Source organism: Aethalodelphis obliquidens, unplaced genomic scaffold (genome assembly GCF_003676395.1).
Source record: "Aethalodelphis obliquidens isolate GAN/ISIS:26980383/991018 unplaced genomic scaffold, ASM367639v1 scaffold28, whole genome shotgun sequence".
In the NCBI taxonomy this organism is placed as follows: Eukaryota; Metazoa; Chordata; class Mammalia; order Artiodactyla; family Delphinidae; genus Aethalodelphis; species Aethalodelphis obliquidens.
In genome coordinates, this window is record NW_020837972.1 from 13236918 (window position 1) to 13259485 (window position 22568).

The following is a 22568-nucleotide window of genomic DNA, read 5'->3' on the forward strand; positions in this document are numbered from 1 at the left end:
GCCGCCGCCGCCGCGCCCGCCGCCGCCGCCGCCCGGAGAGGCCATCAGCTGCTTCCCGTCACATGGCGGCGGGCGCGGGCGGGGACGCGCGGGGGGCGGGGCCGGGGCGGGCTGGAGAGAACCCGGGAGCCGGGCTGCGGGACGGCGGGGGGCGGGCAGGTGGACGCCGGGCGGGAAAGGGTCGGCCCTGGGGGTGCGGGTGGGGGTGGGGGGGAACGGGGCCGAAGGGAAAGCGGGGGCGGGGCAGGTGGACGCGGGCAGGAGAAAAACCTGGGGTTTGGGGGAGCGGGGCCCGGGGAAAGTGGGGGGCAGGTGAAAACCCGGCGGTGGGAAGCGGAGCTCAGAGGAGAATGGGGGGTTATGAGGACAGACTATAACCTGGGGCGGGGGGTGCTGAGGGAAAAACCGGGGTGGGAGGCAGGCAGGTGAACGCGGGGAGGGGGTCGGGGAGCGGGGCCGAGGGGAAACGGGGGCCGGAGGGGGAAATGGGGGTGGGAGAACCAGGGGACAGATGGAGCGCCTCTGGTAGACCTGGGAGGAGCGGGGCTTAGGGGGAAAGGCGGGAATGGGGAGGATGGGAGGAACGGAGTGGGGGGCCAGGCGATGATCGGGGATGGAGGGAGGAGGTGTGGGTTTAAAACGGGGTGAGGTGAAGCTGAGGGGAAAACGAGGAAGGGGGTACGGAAAGGCACCGGGGAGCTGAGGAGAAAACGGGGGGAGATGGGACAGGGGGAAAATCGGGGGTGGGGGCGGACCAGGGCGGAAGGGGGACCTGAAGACGCCGGCGGTCAGGAGAATGGGGGAGACGAAAAGCGAAGACTGAGGAGAGAACTGGGGGGATGGGGTCCCGGAACCCCGGCGGGAGAGAAGAAATGAGGCAGAGGAGTAAAATTGGCAACCTGAGGCGGCGGGGAGCTCACAGGTTAAATGGGAGCCGCGGTAGAGGAATGAAGGGGCTGAGTAGGAGTAAAAGTGTAGGATGAGAGGAAGGCGTCAGCCGCCGTGCTTAAAAAATGGGAACCAGAAAAAAAAAGCCCACCGGAAAATGGAGGGTGAAAACATGAAGGTGCAGCGATTAAAAGGGGCGGAGAGCAAGGGGCAGCCAGCCAGAGAAAAAGAGGGTCAAAAGTGGTGGGAGGGTCCAGAAATGGACAAGCTGGGTGAACGTGGGTGCTACCGGGGAAGCCTGAGGGACAGCACGGAACAGAAGTGAAAACAGGCGAAGGTAAAATGAGGGGCTGGGAAAACAGAGACTTGGATTAAACACACACGGGACATGAAAATGGAGGGACTGGGTTAAAAAGAACATGGGGGACTTCCCTGGTGGCACAGTGGTTAAGAATATGCCTGCCAGTGCAGGGAACATGGGTTTGAGCCCTGGTCCGGGAAGATCCCACATGCCGCGGAGCAGCTAAGCCTGTGCGCCACAACTACTGAGCCCGCGTGCTGCAACTACCGAAGCCCACGCACCTAGAGCCCATGCTCTGCAACAAGAGAAGCCACTGCAATGAGAAGCCGGTGCGCAGCAACGAAGACCAAACGCAGCCTAAATAAATAAATTTATTTTAAATAAACAAACGTGAAACTGAGGTGAAGGTAGGAATCATGGGTTTGGTTAAAAAGGAAGGAAGTTGAAAATGGGACAGCTTTGATTAGAGCTTAGGAAGCTTGGAATGAAGTAAAGAAACGGGAGAGATGAATGACCCAAGAGAAAGGCCTAGAACAGGAACAGGGAGTGGAGTTGGGCCACCTCAAGTGGGAGGTGAGGTGACACATTCTGGTGACTACAATTAGCTGAACCCTGTGAGAAACTCCACCAACTGCTACAAGGACCCGACAGCTGATATAAATTGTCTTTTCAGACAGCCCATCAGTCTACTGCTCCATGACAACTCCTACCCTAGCCCTTTAATATTAGAAAGCATGCAATCTGACCAAAGAATTCCCTGGTGGTCCAGGGGTTAGGACCTCGCGCTTTCACTGCCAAGGGCACAGGTTCAATCCCTGCTCAGGGAACTAATATCCTGCAAGCCGCAGGGCATGGCAAACAGAACAAAAAACAATCTGACCAGGGACCTCCCTGGCGGCGCAGTGGTTAAGAATCTGCCTGCCAGTGCAGGGGACATGGGTTTGAGCCCTGGTCCAGAAAGATCCCACATGCCGTGGAGCAACTAAGCCCATGAACCACGACTACTGAAGCCCGCACACCTAGAGCCCGTGCTCTGCAACAAAAAGAAGCCACGGCAGTGAGAAGCCCGCGCATTGCAACAAAGAGTAGACCCTGCTCACCACAACTAGAGGAAGCCCACGCACAGCAACGAAGACCCAACGCCACCAAAAATAAATAAATAAAACAATCTGACCAAAAAGAGGCGTGTGTTTGAGGGTATGTAGCAAGAAAACAATGGAGAACAAATTTCTTGAGGAGTTTAGGAGAGATGAGAGGGTGGGTAGGATCTACAAGTCGTGGAAAAGAATAACACGGCAAGGAAGACAATATTGTTACCAATATTGGGAAAGCTAATTAAAAAAACAAAAATTGGGGGCAGCAAATCCACTTCCCCAAATCTTTCAGTTTATTAATCAGGTCTAAATGAAGATGACTAAAGCATTTATTTAAAAATAACTTTATTCCATTATCTTAAAAAAATCCATATTATAACCTCAGAATGAATTTCTCCCAACCTCGCCTCCACACCAATTATTAAAATGTAAATAATGCAGAGAGATCTGTTTCGTTCTTTTTGCAGCAGTTCCTGGCCAGGACCATGGTGAGAAATGCCGGTTGGCACATGTTGCATCATAATAAACTTTACCCAGCAAGGATGATTTTCCAGGTCTCAGTGCCTGGGTTAGGGAAATTTTCCATCATGGGCTTTCCTGCTGCAGTAATAGGGTTGGTGTGTGCTTGTGAGAATGGGAGCTGCTATCAAAGCCACAGGATTATGACAGCCCCTTTCCCAATGTCCACCAGGTTTTGAGGAAAAGGAATGTCAGTTGCGATGGCCTGGAAGTATTTATCTTCCTGGTTCTGGTAAGTATATCTCTTCATCTCCAGTTCACAATACATTCAGATAAGATTTTATTTTAAAGCACAATGTAACAAGTTGGACTTTGCCACAGAAAGTCTGTAACCTGCTGTCAACGTACTGGTGGAGTTGGGGATGGGTCATCTTAAAGAAAAGAAAAAAAGCCCTAATTCTTTAAAATCCTTAAAGCTTGAAGACCCCCCCAGTACCTCAGCTCTTAACTGACCCAGCAATGTTATCTGTGCACACAGGGCTCAGATATAAGTGACAACAATCACAGCTCAGCTGGACAAGGGTTAATAATGTTTGGCACCAAGACCCTGAAGCTCCCATTTACTAGTGGAAAAATCCTGCCTCGAAGATTTCCCTATCATTAGGTGTGCACGCAGGAGAAGAGGAAGTCGCAGGAAGCATCTCAGTGATCTTGCAAATCATTCTCTGCATTCCCAGCTAGGGATTTTTTTTTTTTTCCCCTAATAGTTTCTTTGCTTTTTCCCTTTTTAAGTATGGTTGCCTCTGCAGGGTGGACTGTCGGATCCAGAGACCAGCTCAGTGTGCAGTGAGTTTAAACACAACCTGTCAATTATCCGTTCTGAAATGACATTAACTTAGACTGGTTAGAGTGGTTAAGAATGTGAGGTTCCGGGCTTCCCTGGTGGCGCAGTGGTTGAGAGTCTGCCTGCTGATGCAGGGGACACGGGTTCGTGCCCCGGTCCGGGAAGATCCCACATGCCGCGGAGCGGCTGGGCCTGTGAGCCATGGCCGCTGAGCCTGCGCGTCCAGAGCCTGTGCTCCGCAGCGGGAGAGGCCACAACAGTGAGAGGCCCCCGTAACGCAAAAAAAAAAAAAAAAAGAATGTGAGGTTCCACGCAGCGAAAGACCCAGCCCAACAAGAGAACTGCAGGTCACAGCTATCCCTGACGGGTAGACATTGGAGCCAGCCTCTGACCTCCCCAGTGTTCTGAGCTGGGGACAGGGTTCACTTCTAGTGACTCCCTCAGTTTAGTTCCTTCATCCAAGAAAGTGGACCTGCTCCAACCACACCTGCAAGGTAACCCTGCAGGCAACACACTTCTCATCTTAGGAGTCCCAAGTCCTGTTATTGGAGAGGGAAGTTCTCCTTTAAGTCGTGCCCATCAGAGCAGGATATGCAACATTGAAGAGTGCAAATTCAAGTCAGATTTTCAAGTTTAGCACACATATTTTACACCCTTAGAAGGTCCCTGACATTTAAGAGATTAGGATGAAATTAGAAAGAAAAAAAAATCTCTAAACTGTACAGGGAACAGCAGCAGCTTAAACTCATCATATGTTATTTTCATTCAAAACTTAGCATTATTGAGCAGCGTATCTTCCTTAAGAAGTAGGAAGGAAACAAGCTTTCCCATTCCCATTTCCAAGATCAAGAAACCGAGGCCAGACGAACTGATCTACTCTGTTACAAAACATTTCTCCTTGCCTTTTTCAAAGCCACAGGAGAAAGGAAGGATGGGAAAGTCTGAAAGCTAATAGTGCATCACCTAAGAGGCTTTTCTAAACACGAAGCTCTGGAAAATGCGAGATTCTAATGAAAGGCACTTCCTCTTATCAGCCCCTACCTCTTTTGAAAAGAATTCTATCTCCAGGGAGGCAAAAATCCCCAGGAGAGCTCTGATGATGCCCTGGTCTGGAATATTCTACAGAGAATGGAAGGCCCAGGCAGCAGTTTGTAACTGAACAGTTGACATTTTTCTTCTTCCGCTAAGGAAGGCAAAGGAGAAGATAACTAATATCTACGGAGCACCTCCGAGGCACGCTCACACCCTGAAGTACCTTGGTCCCCACCATAGCCCTGTAAGATAGGTGTGATTTCACCCATTTCACAGATGAAGAAATCGAGGCTCAGGACCTGCCCAAGCCCATGAAACAGGTAAGGAGCAGAGTCCAGATTCAAGACCAGGTGTTTCCGACTCAAAACCCGAACCAAAGTGCCTCCCTCGGATTAGGATCAGTAGCTGACCCCCTTCACCTTTTCCAGAGAGCTGATGTGTGCCTGGTTCCTCAGCTCACCGGGGCAGTGAAAAAGGAAGTGTCCTTATCACCCCACAGTATTCCCTTGTGTGCTGGGGCGAGCTGGTTACAGACTTTAACAGTGACAAAGGGCGCCGAGGCCAAGTACCTCCCCCATCTCATCATCAGTCAACCTGGAGAAAGCCAGGGGCACAGCGACAGGGGCACCTCAGATACCAAATGCAGCTTTCCCCCCAACACTGCCCGTTCCAAAGCTTTTCAGCATTGTTGAGAAAACTTACAGTAAATCAAACCAATTTAGAAAAAAGAAGAAAAAGGGAAGGAAAGATGTGTGTGTGTTTTCCTTTTTTTTGCTGAGAGCCACAAACCGTTTTCAGCCCTCAGGCAGGGACGCAAGTCAAGTGAAGCACAATATAAAACTCATCTTCCACGTAGCTTTCCAAGGTTTTGAGACAGGATAACAAAGGACAGTTGTCTTCCTCAAACTGGCCTGTCTTCTTCTTGAATGATGTCACTCTGCTGCTCACTGCTGTCATCTGTACAGGAGGGAAAAGTAGACCCAACTCTGAGTAATCTCAATAGGGGCGACTCTGTTTCTGTATCAGTTTTCTTTTCTTTTTTTTCTTTTTTCTTTTGGCCACTCCATGTGGCACGTGGGATCTTAGTTCCCTGACCAGGGATTGAACCCATGCCCCCCTGCAGTGGTAGCGCAGAGCCCTAACCACTGGACTGCCAGGGAATTCCTCCCCCCTGCAATCAGTTTTCAATTACCTCTATTTCTAGACCTTTACTGATGACTTGGTGGAGGAGCAGGTGGGGCAGGGTGTGTATCCCCGCTTTTACCTGTTCTTTCCACTCAAAATCCTCTGACATGCTTGACACTGCCCACCCTTCACACTCTTGGTTTCTGCCATTCCCCTCGCCTGGACCACCCCTCCTTTCTGCTTACGCAAACTTAGCTGTCCTGAAAGACGTGCCTCATAGTCCACATCTTCCATGAAACATCTCCCAACCAGTGCACCCCTCAGGGCTCTCATCTTTCTCCTGAGGTTCTGTGATTTGTAAACGTACCATTCATCAGGCAAGGAATCAGATTCCTTCTTGCCAAAGCTCCTCTACTGCTCTCGCAGAGGGTTGGTTAAATCTTCCTTCTGTTTTCATTTCCCCCTCGTGTTTTAGTCTGTTCGCCCTAACTGGTCTCGTAAAGCCCTTTACCATCCGTCTTTCTTTTCTAGTGCCTGACAGTACCAATCTGTGCCTTTCCCAGAGCAGGCCCTTGATAAATATTTGTCCATTTAATTAGCGTGTAGGTAGTTGATAGGAGATTCTCAGATTCTAGATTAAACTTTAACTGTCTTTCCCAACCTTTAAAAGACAGACCCTTGGAGATTTCTTCCGGGGAAGCCCCCCACAACCTCGCAGAGAGCTTCTAAGGACAAAGAGCTTACCCTGCAGAGCCTGGAGTCCATTGGCCATCCGGTCCACATTCCCATTCACCAGTGCGGTCACTCTGTGGATGTGGCCGTACTTGGTTACTTCTTTTGGAGACTCCTCCCTCTCACTTGCTTCCTCCTCTTCCTCTTCTGCAGCATCTTCCTCTTCCTCCACCTCTTCCTCTTCTGAATCCACCAAAACCATGACATCACCCATGTCTTGCCTCCTAATTTCCAGAAGGGGAGAAATAATCAAAAAGATACCCTGTTTTCTCCAACTTCAGCCCTCGCTGAATAGGAAACACTTGGTTCTTTGCAGCCCCTTTGGTAACATGGAAAATTCTTCACGTATTCAACTTGGTTGAGTCGTGAGATGACAGTGCGACTGTAACCTCGCAGAGAGATGCTGCCGAAGATTTGTCTAGATAATTGTATCTTGTGCTGGGTGAGTTTTAGCGCTCCACCTCTCCCCACCCTGCTGCTTCTCAGGCAGATGACCTCATTGTCCCAAGCACCCACCATTTCAGCTCCCCTCACAGCACGTACACAGACACTCTGTTCCTTTCCTGAAATGCCCTTATTTCTCCTGCACTTACTGAAATTTCTCCACCTTGTCATTATTCAAGGCCCAAGTAAAATCCTCTGCCTCCCCCTGAAGCCTTGAACTATGACTGAATTTGGCGTCCACGGCCAGCGGTTTGGCACTGAATTGTTCTCTAGTTTGTTGCTAGTTCTGCCTGCCCAGCCAGACTGTACATTTCACGGGCCAGTCACAGTCCTAAGAGCATCGCATTCTCATTTAATCCTTACAGCCCGCCTCTGAGAAACAGATGAGGAGACAAAGGCTCAGAGAGGGTCAGGGATTTTCCAGGAGCCACGGGCTTGAAGGGCAGAGCTGCCATGTGAACCCAGGTCCATTCATTCCAAAGCCTTTTCCCATTATGCCAAGCTGCTCCCTTCTGTGAAAAATAAGCCTGGGGAATGACAGATTCATTCCAGAATGACCCTCAAAAACAGGGCTGTAAAGATAACACTTTCCGTTGAAAGATCGTCCCAGAACAATAAAATCCCCTCATTATGAACGATGGTCCCAGAACAATAATACCCCATAGTTATAAATGGATAAGAGGAGCAAAGAGAAGAGTTCTTTGCTCCCACCCAGAATCTCCTTAGGAGGCTAATACATAAGTTCCATTTAGTTGCTTTGCCCCTCCTGAGGTTTCCTTTGGGGAGGGGCTTCTGGGCATGCTCAGACTAGTCTTCCAAAACATGCTGTGAGACTATGACTTCTTCTTCCTTTTAGAAAAGGAAAACTAAATAAAACAAATGCATGAATGACTGGGCTCAACATGTACATGCTGTCTTTATGCCTCAGTGACAGTCCAGCAATGTGCCTGGCCCTGAGGTCTGGCGTTGTACAAAGAGCACAGACTTTGGAATCGGGTCAGGCCCAGGTCTGACTGCAGGCACGGCAGCTCACTCCCTGGATGAGCTTGCAGAAGCGGCTTTTTGCTTCCCTGAGCCTCCCTCGACTTGTCTGGGACACGGAGACAAGAGCAGTACCCTGAAGAATTTATGACGGGGTTGTAATAATGCGTGAAGAAGCACCAGCCCCGTGTCTGGCCTGTGGTAGGTCCCCAGTGGCGGTGGTCATTATTGTTCTTATGAAACGTTATAAACAAAACCTCAGTGAAGACATCATGGAAATAGATTTTTGATTTGAGTCTAGGGAACACTCACCTGAAAGTGCTTCCTACTGAAAGGAGAAAGGAAAAAACATTAATATCCAATAATATCCACTTCGGCCTCACAGAAATTTCTAATCAATCTAACATTTACAAAAGAATGGACAATGAGAAAACTGACCCAACACGAGAGATGACAGGGTATTCAGGCATGGTTCTTAGGTGCTTCATTATTGCACATCTGCACCCAATTTGGAAACCTCTCGAATGGAGCTTCAGGTGGGAGCATAACAGGGGCCACCTTCCCCCACCCACACCCTCTCAAGAAGCCTGAGAGAGAAGCAAAGGGACCCAGGAAGCCCTTACCGTTCCGGGAAGCCCTTACCTTTCCAGCAGAACACAGGGCTGTAGTACAACAGAAGCCCAGAGATAATGGCCAGTCCCAGCAGAAGGAGGCTCACGATGGTGCCCACAATTCCCCCAATGTTTACAGGTTCTGCAAAGACAAATCATACCCTTGACTCGGCCACATGATACAAACAGCTAGGAGGGCAATACCTCCCCTCCTCTGCCTGGATCCTACTCTTATCTCGGTTTCATGACCTTGGGCAAGGCATATGACCTCTCTGCAGAGCAAGATAAAGATCTCATTTTTCTACTTCAGTTTGTGGGAATCAAACAAAGCCTGTGATGCAAAAGAATACTGGAGGGAGGCGTGGTGATGGGATGAACTGGGAGATTGGGATTGACATATATACACTCATATGTATAAAATAGATAACTAATAAGAATTAGTTATATAAAACTAATTTTATATAAAAATATAAAATTCAAAAAAAAAAGTAAAAACAGAAAAAAAAAAAGAAGAACATTGAAAAGTTAAAATCTCTGTGTCTCCACCCATCAAGACTGCTGTTAAGGTCATAGTAATTAAGAGTGTGAGTTATTGGTGCCACCACGAAGTGATCAATAGAACACAATAGGGAGGGTCTTCCCTGGCAGTCCAGCGGCTAAGACTCAGCGCTTCAGGACTTCCCTGGTGGCGCAGTGGTTAAGAATCCGCCTGCCAATGCAGGGGACATGGGTTCGATCCCTAGTCGGGGAAGAGCCCATATGCCACAACTAAGCCCGTGAGCCACAACTACTGACCCTGCGCTCTAGAGCCTGCAAGTCACAACTACTGAAGCCTGCGCGCCTAGAGCCCGTGCTCCACAACAAGAGAAGCCACCGCAGTGAGAAGCCTGCTCGCCATGACTAGAGAAAAGTCCGTGCGCAGCAACGAAGACCCAATGCAGCCAAAAATAAAAAATAAATAAATAAATGAATTTATTAAAAAAAAAAAAAGAAAGACTCAGCGCTTCCACTGCTAGGAGCACGGGTTTGATCCCTGGTCGGGGAAACTAAGATCCCGCATGCTGCTTGGGACGGCCAAAAATATATATATATATTTAAAAAAAGAGAACAGAATAGGGAATCCAAGAACAGGTCCACACACAGAAGGAAACTTGATATAAGACAGACTAGTGAGTAGAAGAGGAACTCTTCAGGATGTGGTGCTAGACCAAATAGTTATCCAAATTGGGGGGTGGAGGAAACTTGATGTCTACCTCACATCATTCACAAAAATCAATTCTAGATGGACTAAAGAGTTAACTATGAAAGGCAAGTGTTAAAACTTTAAGAAAATATGGAAGAATACTTTCATGACCATAGGATAGATAAGGATTTCTTAAGACACAAAAATTGCTAATGATATAAGAACAGATTCATAAAGTCAACAACATTAAAGTAAGAATGCCTGCAAATCGAAGGATACCATAAAGAAAACAAGAAAGACAACTGAAAGGAGATATTTGTAGCATGTAAAACTAACAATTAGCATATGGAATTTCTAAAGAACTCCTATATATCTATAGGAAAGGGGAAAACGTCAAAAGACACAATTATGTATTTCGCAGATGAAACATAAAGAGCAAATAAACATATGAAATAATGCTCAGCCTTCTTAGCAATCAGAGACATTCAAATTAGAACCACAGTGAGATTTCATTTTACACCTACTTGATGGGCAAAAATCACAAAGTCTGTGGGTGAAAATGTGGAATGACTGCTGTTGCAAATGGAAATTGGTATAACCACTCTGGAAAATAATTTGATGTTATCTCACAGATAAAAATGCACATAACCTAACCTTCATTTCTACTCCTTGTACAAATATTCTAGAGAAATATTTGCCTGGGGACCTGGGTATATGTACACAAGGGGCTGGTAAAAAGGTTTCCATAGCAACACGGTTTGTTCATCGCAACAAAAAAATCAGAAGCAGCACAGACATCCATCAGCAGGAAAATCAATAACTTAGTTGTGGAGTAGTGATACAATGGAAAATTATACAGCAGTACAGAGGTACAAAGTATAATTATACACATCAGCAGGAATAAATTCTGGAAACAAAATGTGGGATAAAAAAGGCAAATTACAAAAGACTACACTTGTATGGTAACAGCCATTTTTCAAAACTCTAAAACAAACAATATATTATGTAGAAATGTGTACGTATGCAGCATATTTTTTCTTAAATAAAACATGAAACTCAGGATAGTGGTCACCTTTTTCAGAAGGCCCAGGATAAGCCTGGAAACGGGCCTACAGGTAGGGTTGCCAGATAAAATACTGTGTGCTCACTTAAATTTGGATTTCAGATAAGCAATGAATATTTTTTTTAGAATAAGTATGTCCCAAGCAATACTGGGGACGCACATTAAAAAAAAATTATTATTTGTTTTTCTGAAATACAAATTTAAGTGAGCATCCTGTTTTCTTAGCTGGTCACACTAGCCACACTCTCTGCAGGTAATTCCAGCAGTGTTGGCACTGTTCTATATCTTAAGTGGGATGTTAGTTTCCTGGGTGTTCATTTTGCTATTATGTTTCTCAGCTTACATTTTATATATATATATATATATATATATATAAATTATATCTATTTTATACATGTATGTATTTTATTTTAATATATATATACTTTTTTTCCTTTAGGGTGTAACAGATATTAAATAACTTTTTTATCCCTATACAAATGTTAGAGATTTAGGACTGGACAATAATTCTCCCATCCACCTTGTCAAGCCACAGGGAAGCAGACAGGCCTTCTCCCAGATGGCAGTGACCCACATGTAGGGAGGCACCAAGCTGTCCCCATGATGATGCCAGGTCCTCTGAAGCTCTCGGCCCTCCTCCTCCTCCGGGGCCACTTCACTCACCTTTCACGCTCAACCAGATGTCCACCTCCCTCACCCCCACGGGGTTCTCAGCCCGGCAGACATAGTAGCCCTCGTCCAGGTCCTGGGAGCAGTTGCGGATGGTGAGGGTGGAGCTCTGGCCACTCTGGGTGATGAGGTGGTGGCTGCTGGGCTGGATGATGACCTCCGGCTGGGTGAGGTTGCTCAGCCACAGGATCTTGGCAGGGGGGTAGGCTCCAGACACTTCGCAGGTGAGCGTCACATTGCCTCCCACGAAACAAGTCTTCATGGGCTCAGAGAGAAGGGAGGGGCTCCCTGACCATCAGAAGAAGGTAAAGAAAGACAAACGTTGAAGGAGATTCAATCGGTGGTCTGAGAATTTCAAGAATATTACTTCTTCCAAACAAAGCAACTCCAGGAACTTCTGTACTGCACCTGGTCTCATATAATAATAAAAGCTAATATCTGCTGAACATTCAACGGGCTAGGCACCATTCTACTTATTAACCCAATTAATAATTCTCACAACAATCTTGTTATCCCCATTTTGCAGATGGGGAAACTGTGGCACAGAGAAAGTTAAGTAACTTACTCAAAGTCACATGACTAAATAAGTGAGCAGCTAGGATTCAGGGGGAACAAATGTCCTGGTTTGTGTAAGGCTGAGGGGGTTCCCAGGACCTGGGGGCTTTCAGTGCTAAAACTGGTGAAGTCCCGGGCAAACCAGGATGAGTTGGTCACTCTATGTAAGAATGGAACCCAAGGAGTCACGCTTTTGTGGTCCACATCTCCTTACTTCTTATGCTGTAAGCTTCTATGTATAATAACCATACTGATGAGATGAGATATGGGCACACAGCCTGACAAGGGTGTTCCAGGGGACAGAAGGCAGCTGTATTAGTTTCCTGTTGCTGCTGTAACAAATTGCACAAACTTAGCAGTTAAAACAACACAAATTTATCCTTTTATAGTTCTGGAGGTCAGAAGTCCGAAATAATCTTGCAGAACTAAAATCAAGGTGTTGGCCAGAGCTGGTCTCTTCTGGAGGCTCTAGGTGAGCATCCATTTCCTTGTTTTCTCAGCTTCTAGAAAGGAGCCACCTGCATTCCTTGGCTTGCAGTCCTTTCCTTGAATTACTCCTACCTCTTGCATCTGTCATCACTTCTCACTACTGCATGTGACCCTCCTGCCTCCCTCTTATAAGGACCCTTGGGATCACACTGGGCCCACCCAGATAACCCAGGACACTCTCCCCATCTCAAAATTCTTAATCACAGATGCAAAGCCCCTCTACCATGTAAGGTAACATTATCACAGGTTCTGGGGATTAGGATGTGGACATCTTTGGGGGGCCATTCTTCTGTCTAGCACAGGTCTGTCCTAGAAAACTCAGAATGTGGCGTCCCTGTGGCCTTGGGGTCTGATTTAAGTGGGACACAGGGAGCTATGAGGTCTACTATGGCTATCTACTTGTATACTTTGCAAGAGAAGCCTTTTCCCAAAATGCACACCCTCTTGGGAAGGGTAGCAAATTCATCTTGGGAGGATTTATGAAATCCATATTTTCAGCAGCTGAGGGATACAGAGCAGCATGTTGGGTTCCTGCCCTGGAGAGTGAAACTACACGCTTCCCCTTGGCCGTTGTTCCAAGAGAGAAACTAGGGTTTCACTGCTGGCATCTGCGGAAGGGGCAAGGGGCAAGGGGATGGGGGTGGAACAACCCAGAAGCCTCTCTCTCTAGGTCAGGTTAACAGAAGAGAATACCCCAAACCTGGTTTTGCTCAGAAAACTCACCTGCGGACACTCCTTCTTGGATCAACTGTCAGATTCCCCCCATGTTGCTAAATCACTCCTTCCCCACTTTATGGTTAACCAGAATTTCCTTTAGGGTCACAAAGCCAGCAGCAGTGACAAGCCTCATCAGTATGGCTGTATTTGGGGGTCCCAAACCAAAGTGTGGTAAATGGCCCCCTCCTCCTTTATTAAAAGCAAAACAAACAATTCCCCCAGTGCACCTCCCCTGAACCCCAAACAAACATCATGTACTTTTGCCAGACACAGCACTCGCCCCTCAGACAGCTGTGTCACCATCCAGCTAGTGTGGCACCTATAAATTCAACGAGTTTCACTTAAAGGGATACTGCGTCAGGGGTGGGGCAGGTGCTGCTGGGCCCTCACAGATCTGCAAGAGGCGGACCACATGCTGGGGCGGGGCTCCATAACAGTAACACCGCAGCTTATCGTAGGCTGAGTTGGCGTCTTCAGTTTAGAGGCTACACACCATATAAAGAGAGATCTGGGGAGTTCCCTGGTCGTCCAGTGGTTAGGACTTGGTGCTCTCACTGCCGGGTGGCCCAGGTTCAATCCCTGGTCGGGAAACTAAGATCCCACAAACTGCGTGGCACAGCTGAAGGAAAGAAAGAAAGAGAGAGAGGGAAGGAGGGAGGGAGGAAGAGAGAGAGAAAGAAGGAAGGAAGGGGAGGGAGGGAGGGAGGAAGAAAGAGAGAGAGAGGGAGGGAGGGAGTGAGGAAGAAAGAGAGAAAGAGAGAGAGAGGGAGGGAGGGAGGGAGAGAGAGAGAGGGAGGGAGGGAGGGAGAGAGAGAGAGAAAGAGAGAAATAAGGAAGGAAGGAAGGAAGGGGAGGGAGGGAGGGAGGAAGAAAGAGAAAGAAAGGAAGGAAGGAAGGAAAAGAAATGAAAGAAAGAAAAAAAGGTAGATAGATAGATAGATAGATCGATCGATCTGGGCAGCAGGATTCCCCAAAAGCATCACTTTTCATCAGCTTGGGGGCTACACTGCCCTGGATCCCTGAGGTGGACGTTAGCATTACACTTCAGGGTCGTACTAGTCCTTTCAAGTGGAATGATCCAGACACCCCTCGCCTGCAAGGGCCTTGCTACTCAAGGTGTGGTCTTCGGACCAGCAGCATCAGCACTTCCTGGACACAATTAGAAATGCAGATATTGTGTCCACCCAGACCGAGAGAGTCAGAACCTGCATTTTAACCAGACCCCCCAGGTGACTTGTATGCACATCCAGGCTCGAGTGCCCAAGAGGGAGGCGGGGAGAACTGGACGGCGTCAGAGTCCGAGAAGGGCCCAGGCTCTGTGCTTGCTTCCTGTGCTCCTGGAATTGGGAAAACTTCTGGTCAGCTCCCTTCTGCAGACACATTTCTTAACCCTGAGCACATATTTAGATTCAAATTATTGGTCAAGTCTCAGGGGTCACAGGAATAAAGACTTAGGCAAGATCTGCAAATAAAATGGAAGGGTAAGGGCGAAATAACACAACCCCACCAGCTGCCTCTGCTAATTTCACCCTCTCTCAGCATCGGTCCATCATTTATTCACTTCCTGGGACTTACTGTCCATAACACACTTCAGACATCCTCATTATGTACCACTCTGAGTGTGTATACTGCTTTCTATTTGCAGTCTGGGCAAGTCGGCTGCCTCTGTTTCACCATCAGTAAAATGGAGCGTCCTCCCCAAACTCATGTCCACCTAGAACCCCAGAATGTGATCTTATTCAGAAATGGAGTCTTTGCAGATGTAACTAGTTAAGGTAAGGATCTCAAGATGAAATCATCCTGGATTGAGGGTGGGCCCTAACTCCAAGGACTGGTATCTTATAAGAAGAGGAGAGGCCACAGGGAGACATACACACAGAGGGGAAGGTCACATGAAAACAGATGCAGAGACCAAAGTGATGCAGCCACAAGCCAAGGAACACATAGAGCCGTGAGGAGCTGGAAGAGGCCAGGAAGGATTCTCCCATGAAGACGCTGATGGGAGCACGGCCCTGCCGACACCTTGATTTCAAACTTCTAGCCTCCAGAACTGAGACAGAATAAACGGCTGTTGTTTTAAGCCACCAAGTTCGTGATACTTTGTTACAGCAGCTCCAGGAAACTAATTCTGAGGGATAATACGAGCTCTCAGCTCACAGGGTGATTGAGGACTGAACGAGATACTGTGTGCAAAACACTTGGCACCTGCACTCTATCTGCACTCAGTAAATGTTAATGTCACCATCGCAGTTGACCCTTGAACAACATGGGGGTTGGGGGACCAACCTGGGAGAAATCTAAAAATCCACGTCCTGCTCTCTCTGCCTCAGAAGCAAAGGAATTGATAAATGACTCGCCCAAGGACAGGAAGCTGAAACAGTTTGGATAGAATCAGGACTCAAACCCTAGTTCTTTTGATTCTATATCCTGTGATCTCTAATCAGACACAAACTTTTCCCCACAGTGAGTTAATTTAAATATCTGTTAAGTGAAAATACAGATACAACATTTATTGAAAAAAATTCGCATGTACGCGGAACCGCGCAATTCAAACCTGTGGTGTTCAAGGGTCAGTTGTATTTGTGATATTGTCATTTCCTGCTCCACATTGGCCAGACTTCTCTCTCCAAGTAAAGTTTAAGTCCTTTAAAGGCAAAGACTTTGTATTCCTCCACAGTACCTGGAACCATGCTGAGCACCTAAATCCTACCCAAAAAGATTTGCTAGATCATGTGTGGAAGGTCACCAGGAAAGCAATCAGCACTACCTGGATAAAAGCAAGGGCGCTGGGGTCAGACCAGCCTGGCTATGTGTTGGCTCCGTCACTTACGAGCCAACTGATCTTGGGTAAATTAGTTCCCACATGTTATCATCTGCAACTTACCAATCATTCTAATTTGCAGGCTACTGTGAGGATTACAAAGAGTAAGTTAATAAGAAAGAGTCAAAGACCATCTGAGCGCAGCAACCTCAAAGAACAGGACTGAGAGGGGACTTCCCTGGTGGTCCAGTGCTTAAGACTCCGTGCTCCCAATGTAGGGGGCCCGGGTTCGATCCCTGGTCAAGCAACTATCAATAGATCCTGCACGCTACAACTAAGACCCTGTGCAGCCAAATAAATAAATAAATGAATATTTATTAAAAACAAAAAAAACGGTCTTCCCTGGTGGCGCAGTGGTTGAGAGTCCTCCTGCCAATTCAGGGGACACGGGGGTTCGTGCCCCGGTCCGGGAAGCTCCCACATGCCGCGGAGCGGCTGGGCCCGTGAGCCACGGCCGCTGAGCATGCGCGTCCGGAGCCTGTGCTCCGCAACGGAAGAGGCCACAACAGTGAGAGGCCCGCGTACCGCAAAAAAAAAAAAAAAAAGAACAGGACTGACAGAGGTGAACATTTCAAAATCAGAAACTGCTCATCACTAGCAGAAATGTGGTTTAGGAGCCAAATATGCCAGAAAAATATCTATAACGTGCATGACAGTTCTATGAAATTAACTGACTCTTATGGAATAATAAGAAAAGATGAACAAGCCAATAGAAAAATGGACAAAATATGAACAGATAATTCACAGACAATATATAGGAAGTCAGTACGCATATGAAAACTATCAACTCCACCAGCGATCAAAGAAAACCAAATGAAAACAATATGCCATATCCCAACTAGCAAACAGGAAAAAACTAAAAATTTAATAACACTCGATGTCGGTGGAGATACTGGGAAATGAGAGAGAGTGACTGCTAGGGTTTCTTTTGGGGGTGATGGAAATATTCTGGATTAGAATGGTGATGGTAGTATAACATTGTGAACATACTAAAAAAAAAAACAACAATGAATTATAAACTCTAAAATAGTGAATTTTAGGGAATTCCCTGGCAGTCCAGTGGTTAGGACTCTGAGTTTTCACTGCCGAGGGCGCAGGTTTGATCCCTGGTCGGGGAACTAAGATCCCACAAGCTGCACGGTGCGACCAAAAACTAAAAATAAAAAAAATAGTGACGTTTATATTATGTGACTTAAATCTCATTTTTAAAAAATGGTCCCCAAACCAATTGGGTCGGATTTGGCCCATGAGGCATAGTTTACCAAACCCTGTCCTAGGGCAGAAAGCGAGTCTTGGTCCCTTCTGTTGCCCAAGGCCAGGTATGGTACCTGACACAGAGGGGACACCCAGGAGCAGTGTGCTGAATGAGTTAGTGGGAAGGGTGAACCATCTGAATGCCACTTGCCTGGGAAAACAAGCACCTGCTGACACAGCAGGGCTCACTTCTCAGCATGTCAGCTCTCCACAGCTGCACCTCTGAGGATTATCCTCGTAAACTGTGAGGACAACCTCACCAGGGCCAACACAACCCAACACACTCTGGCCCTGGCTTACTCATTGTATTGGTTTCCTGAGGCTGCTGTAACAAAGTACCACAAACGGGGTGGCTTAAAACGACAGATATTTATTCTCACAGTTCGGAAAGTCTGAAGTTCTAAATCAAGATGTCAGCACCTTGCCCTCTATGAATTCCTGGCCCACAGAAATCGTGAGATAATGACTGTTGTTTGAAGCCATTAAGTTCTGGGGTAACTTGTTCCATAACAGGAGATAACTAGTAAATGAACCTTGTCTGTCTTGTTCACTGCTCCATCTTCGGTACTTAGAAACTGCAAGGGAAAACCAGCTTGGACTACAACCAAGAAGTTTCATTAAGCATCTTTAAAGTTTGAAAGGAACGGATGAAGAGGGCATTTGGGGTTAGCAGATGCAAACTAGTATATATAGAATGGATAAACAACAAGGTCCTACTGTATAGCACAGGGAACTATACTCAATATCCTGTGATAAACCAGAATGAAAAAGAATGTGTGTATACATATATTTGTGTGTGTGTGTGTGTGTGTGTGTGTGTAACTGAATCACTCTGCTGCAGAAATTAACACAATATTGTAAATCCAATATACTTCAATTAAAAAAAAAAGCAAAAGGAAGGAAGAAATGGAAGGAATTCAGTTCACTCCAACACCCTGGGATTTCTCTCCCAGACCTTCTTTCAAAGGGTTGTCCCAGAAAAGAGGAAGGTGAGTGGACCCCAGAACCCCAGGACAAGGCAAAGCAGACTTACTGATCTGTACCACACAGCTGGCTCCCAACTCCGGCCCCACTATGTGGCTCCCGACACACTTGAACTTCTTGCCATCCAACAGCTGGGGCTGGTTCAGCATCTCAACCCCCAGCTTTGATGTCCCCATAACCACACCTCCTGGCTCTTCTGTCCACAGGAGGTCTGGGTCTGGGTATCCTCCGGCCCAGCGACAGCTGAGCTGCAGCGTGAACAGTCCTGGCGACAGCTCTGCCCAGCACTGAGGGGCTGACGGAGGGGGCGCTGCAAAACACCAGAGGACGTGGCCTTAATCACAGACTAAGATGAGCCACTGGGCTGACCCTATGGGTTACAGAACCAGGGTATCAGAGAAACATCAACCCCAGTTAGTGTACTTTGAGATAGCTCCTAGCACAAATTAGTGCCCTACACAAGTTGGGTTTCCTCGGCTGGGTGTTAAATCTTGGAAGAGATTTGCATTTCTCACTAGCCACGTGTGGCTATTTAAATTTTCATTAATTACAAATTTATTTCCTCCATCAGACTACTCACATTTCCTAGTCATCACACATGGTAGCTATTAGACCATACAGAAGAGAACATTTCCATCATCACAGAAAGTTCTACTGGGCGCTACTGGTCCCTAGAGGGAGTTGCAGGAAGGAGAGTTATTCATCCCCAAACCTCAACAAACACTTTTTTTTTGCTATGTGCAAGTACCACTTAGAAGAATATATAAAAATTTAACAAATTACAAACCTGTTGTAACCTATGTGTTCATAATTATATATAAAATGATATATATTATATATGTATGTAGATAGTATATATATTATGTATGTCATATACCTTTATATATTTTATATCATATAAATAGAAATTTGGATCTTAACTTGTAGATATGTGGCATCTAAAAGAAAAATTATTGGAAATATACCAAAATGATGGTTAGAGTACAAGTGATTATTTTCTTCTTTCTTCTCATCTGTTTCCTACAACAAGCACATATGACTTTATATACGATAAATGTCATTTATGATAGACAGCATCGAGACTTACAAAGGCTCTGAATAACGTATAAAGTAAGTGTGTCATTGCCCTGCCTGCTAATTGTCATTCTCATCTCCCTTTGGTTAGCATGGATTAGGAGTGCACCCTGTGTTTATTTCTACAGTGGTTTTCCTCCACTAAATGTGTGCATAGGTGCATTGGGTTGTTGTTTCTTCACCTGAAAAATAAAGATTCATGAACTATTGGTTCTTAACAGCGCTAGAGGGCCTGTGTTCATGGAGAGCGTGACAGCAGATGAATGGATAAACAAATTGTGGTAGAACCATACAATAGATACTCTTAGGCCAAGAAATGAAAGCAAGTACTGACACAAGCTACAACAAGATGAACCTTGAAAACATGATGCTAAGGGAAAGATGCCAGTCCCCAAAGGTCATATAGGGTCTGATTCCATTTATATGACATGTCCAGAAGAGGCAAATGCATAGAGACAGAACATAGACTGGTGGTTGTCAGGGGCTGGGGGAAGAGGGGATGGGAGTGACTGCTTCACGGATATGGGGTTTCCAATTTGGGGTGATGAAAATGTTTTGGAACTAGATAAACGTGATGGTTGCACAACACTGTGGATAGACTCAATGCCACTGAACTGTACATCTTAAAATGGTTAATGTTATGTTATATACTTTCACCTCAATTAAAAAAAAACTTTAGACTTGGCATTAATTCCCCTCTATGACTCACAGGGACTCTCCCGTACTCCTAGTTAGCAGTGAGCTTCCAGAAGAGGCAACACTCTCTTTGACACGCGTACGTGTGTGTCGAGGGAGCTGCAGAAGCATGTTGGAAGCTGTGCATCAGGTAAGTCTTTGTATTCAAAGGGGAGGCACAAACACGCAGTTCACAAAGGGTCAAGGTGAAGGAGTGGGGGAGGGGAGCACTTCTTACGCACAGTAGACCAGGAGCTCGGTGGTCACCTTTCGATGTCTCCCGCCAAGCATGTTTGTGGCCAAACAGCTGTAGTTCCCTTGGAGGTTCTGTGACATCAGAAACAGCTTGAAGCAGCTGGCCGTCAGGTTGTTTCCGAAGGGCTCGGTGCTAGAATCCGGGGCCCGGAACCACCACTCAACCATGGGCGGAGGCCAGGAGCTGCTGCTGCAGCAGAAATCCACCTGGGAGCCCTTGGCCGCATACAGCGTGCCGTTGGGGAGCCTGCCAGTGCTGGAGATGTTGACCTCAACCTGATAGGGGCCTCCTGGGAACGACAGAGCGGGTGGGGAAGGCGTAAGAGTTAACTGGAGCCCCTTACCAGCTCTAAGAGACACAGAGATGATCAGGAAGCAGCCAGTGAGGATGACAATATCAACCACTTATTGTGTGACAAACACTGCCAAGTGCCCTTAGCCATGCTTTAATTTACTCCTGAGCAATTCCGTGAGATTTACTGAGGGGATCAATCCTTACAGAAGATGGAAAATGCAAATCGCCCCTTTTCAAAAACACAGATGAGTGGAAAGGATATCTGTGCCTTAAAGAGTTAATATAGCAGGACTTCCCTGGTGGTCCAGTGGTTAGAATTCTGCACTCTCACTGCCAAGGGTCTGGGTTCAATCCCTGGTTGGGGAACTAAGATCCCACAAAAGAAAAAAGAAGAGTTAACGTAGCAGGCCTGAGTGCTTTCCTTAGAAAGGTCTGCCTGCAAGGTTGGCCTGGGCTGGCAACTAGGAGCTTGGATTTCAGGGGGGTTCCCACCGTTCCCAGAACTGGTAAGAGTGGGGTTCACCAGGCCTTAACTGTTTGTACAAACAGTGTGGCTTATGCTGAACACCTGCTTTCCTTCTGAGAGTCTGGAATTTTGGTATGTGCTAGGCAGAGGATGCCTATGTGACAAGCCCCAGTGAAAACCTAGGGCGCTGGAGTCTCTATCGAGTGTCCCTGGTAGGTATTCCACACGTGTTGCTACAACTTGTTGCTGGAGGAATTAAGCGTGTCCCACGTGACTGCACTGGGAGAGGACTCTTGGGAGCGTGGTCCTCATTGTCCTGTGAGTTCTCCTAGAGAATCAGTGAAGCTGGGGGTGGTCTTGGGGACCCCTGGCACAATTTCACACTGAAAGACAAGAAACATTGGTTCCAGTCCCAAGTTTTAACTCCACTTACTAGCTGTGTGACTTTGGGCAAAGTATTTAACTTCTCTTAAGCCTCCATTTCCTCATCTGTAAAATGGGGGTGATGCTAGAACCCACTTTATGGAGTTGTCATGACAATTAAATGAATTAGTATCATACAGCACTCAGAACAGTGTCAGAAAGGCCGTCCCACGATTGGTACCCAGTGCATCTAAGATCCTCTGTGTTGCCTCCACCAGAGACTTCCTCTTAAGAAGAGTCCAGAAAGGGCAATGCTTGGCCAAAGGGATAAATCTATGACTGAAGAATTTTGGACAAAAATATGCCCAGGGGATAAATTATTAGGGGGAGGAAAGGCTTTGCCAGATCCCCTCAAAGTACAGAAGCTACTTCCACCTATTCTGGGGCCATTGTATAACGATAGAAATTGTGGGTTTCTGAGGAAAATATTCTTGACAATATGCTTGTCTATCAGGGCTGGCTCCTAAGAGTTGCAATGATTTGCTGGAATCACGTCACCTCCCACAGAGGGTCTGGGGAAAAAATTATACTGTAGTTTAGGAGGTGCTCAAATATCCCATTGCCCGTTGCTGACTAGTTGGGTAGGTATGTAGACCAGCAGGTCCTAGGGAGTGCCCACAGCTGGCGAGCACCCAGCCAAGCACAGGGTACCTCTGTGGTATTGGTAGCCACACCTGGGCCAGCAAAGGCACTGTGTTAGATTGGACCACGTGGGTCTTCCAAATTGTGGTCTGGAGGGCCACAGAGGCCTGTCATGAACAGTGAGACCCCCAGAAACTGGCTGGGATGGGGCTTTTTTTTTTTTTTTTTTTGGACTGCGCCACGTGACTTGCGGGATTTTAGTTCCCCAACCAGGTATCAAACCCTCGTCCTTGGCAGTGAAAGCACCGAGTCCTGACCACTGGACCGCCAAGGACTTCCCTGGGAGGGGCTTTTGACCAACACAATGCTGAGCAAAACATGGGTTTGGATAAAGGGAATGGATGAGAACGCTGTAGGCGGAAGGGTTAAAAAAAAAAAAGTCAAATGAGAGAACCTGAAGTGCCTTCTGAATTAAGTGTTCAAAGGTTACAGCTTTTTTATAAACCTTTGGGTTGAGTCTGCTTTCTTAATTAAAGCTGACACCATCTTCTT

The 22568-nt window shown here is 46.8% G+C and overlaps 1 protein-coding gene across 2 annotated transcripts in view; it reads right to left on the reverse strand.

Moving 5' to 3' along the window:
- Nucleotides 1–3795: 3795 nt before the first annotated feature.
- The window catches only part of VSIG10 (V-set and immunoglobulin domain containing 10), a 37496-nt gene continuing 18723 nt past the window's right edge, over nucleotides 3796–22568 (reverse strand). The window contains exons 3-9 of one of the 2 annotated variants that reach the window (XM_027124715.1): nucleotides 20238–20540; nucleotides 18296–18556; nucleotides 11421–11714; nucleotides 8543–8653; nucleotides 8213–8225; nucleotides 6488–6699; nucleotides 3796–5575 (exon numbers count right to left, since the gene is read on the reverse strand). In XM_027124715.1, coding sequence (XP_026980516.1) covers nucleotides 5520–5575; nucleotides 6488–6699; nucleotides 8213–8225; nucleotides 8543–8653; nucleotides 11421–11714; nucleotides 18296–18556; nucleotides 20238–20540 — 1250 coding nt within the window. In that variant the 3' untranslated portion in view covers nucleotides 3796–5519. Of the gene's footprint in view, nucleotides 5576–6487; nucleotides 6700–8212; nucleotides 8229–8542; nucleotides 8654–11420; nucleotides 11715–18295; nucleotides 18557–20237; nucleotides 20541–22568 lie in introns of both variants that reach the window. The other variant, XM_027124714.1, reaches the window with a different exon arrangement.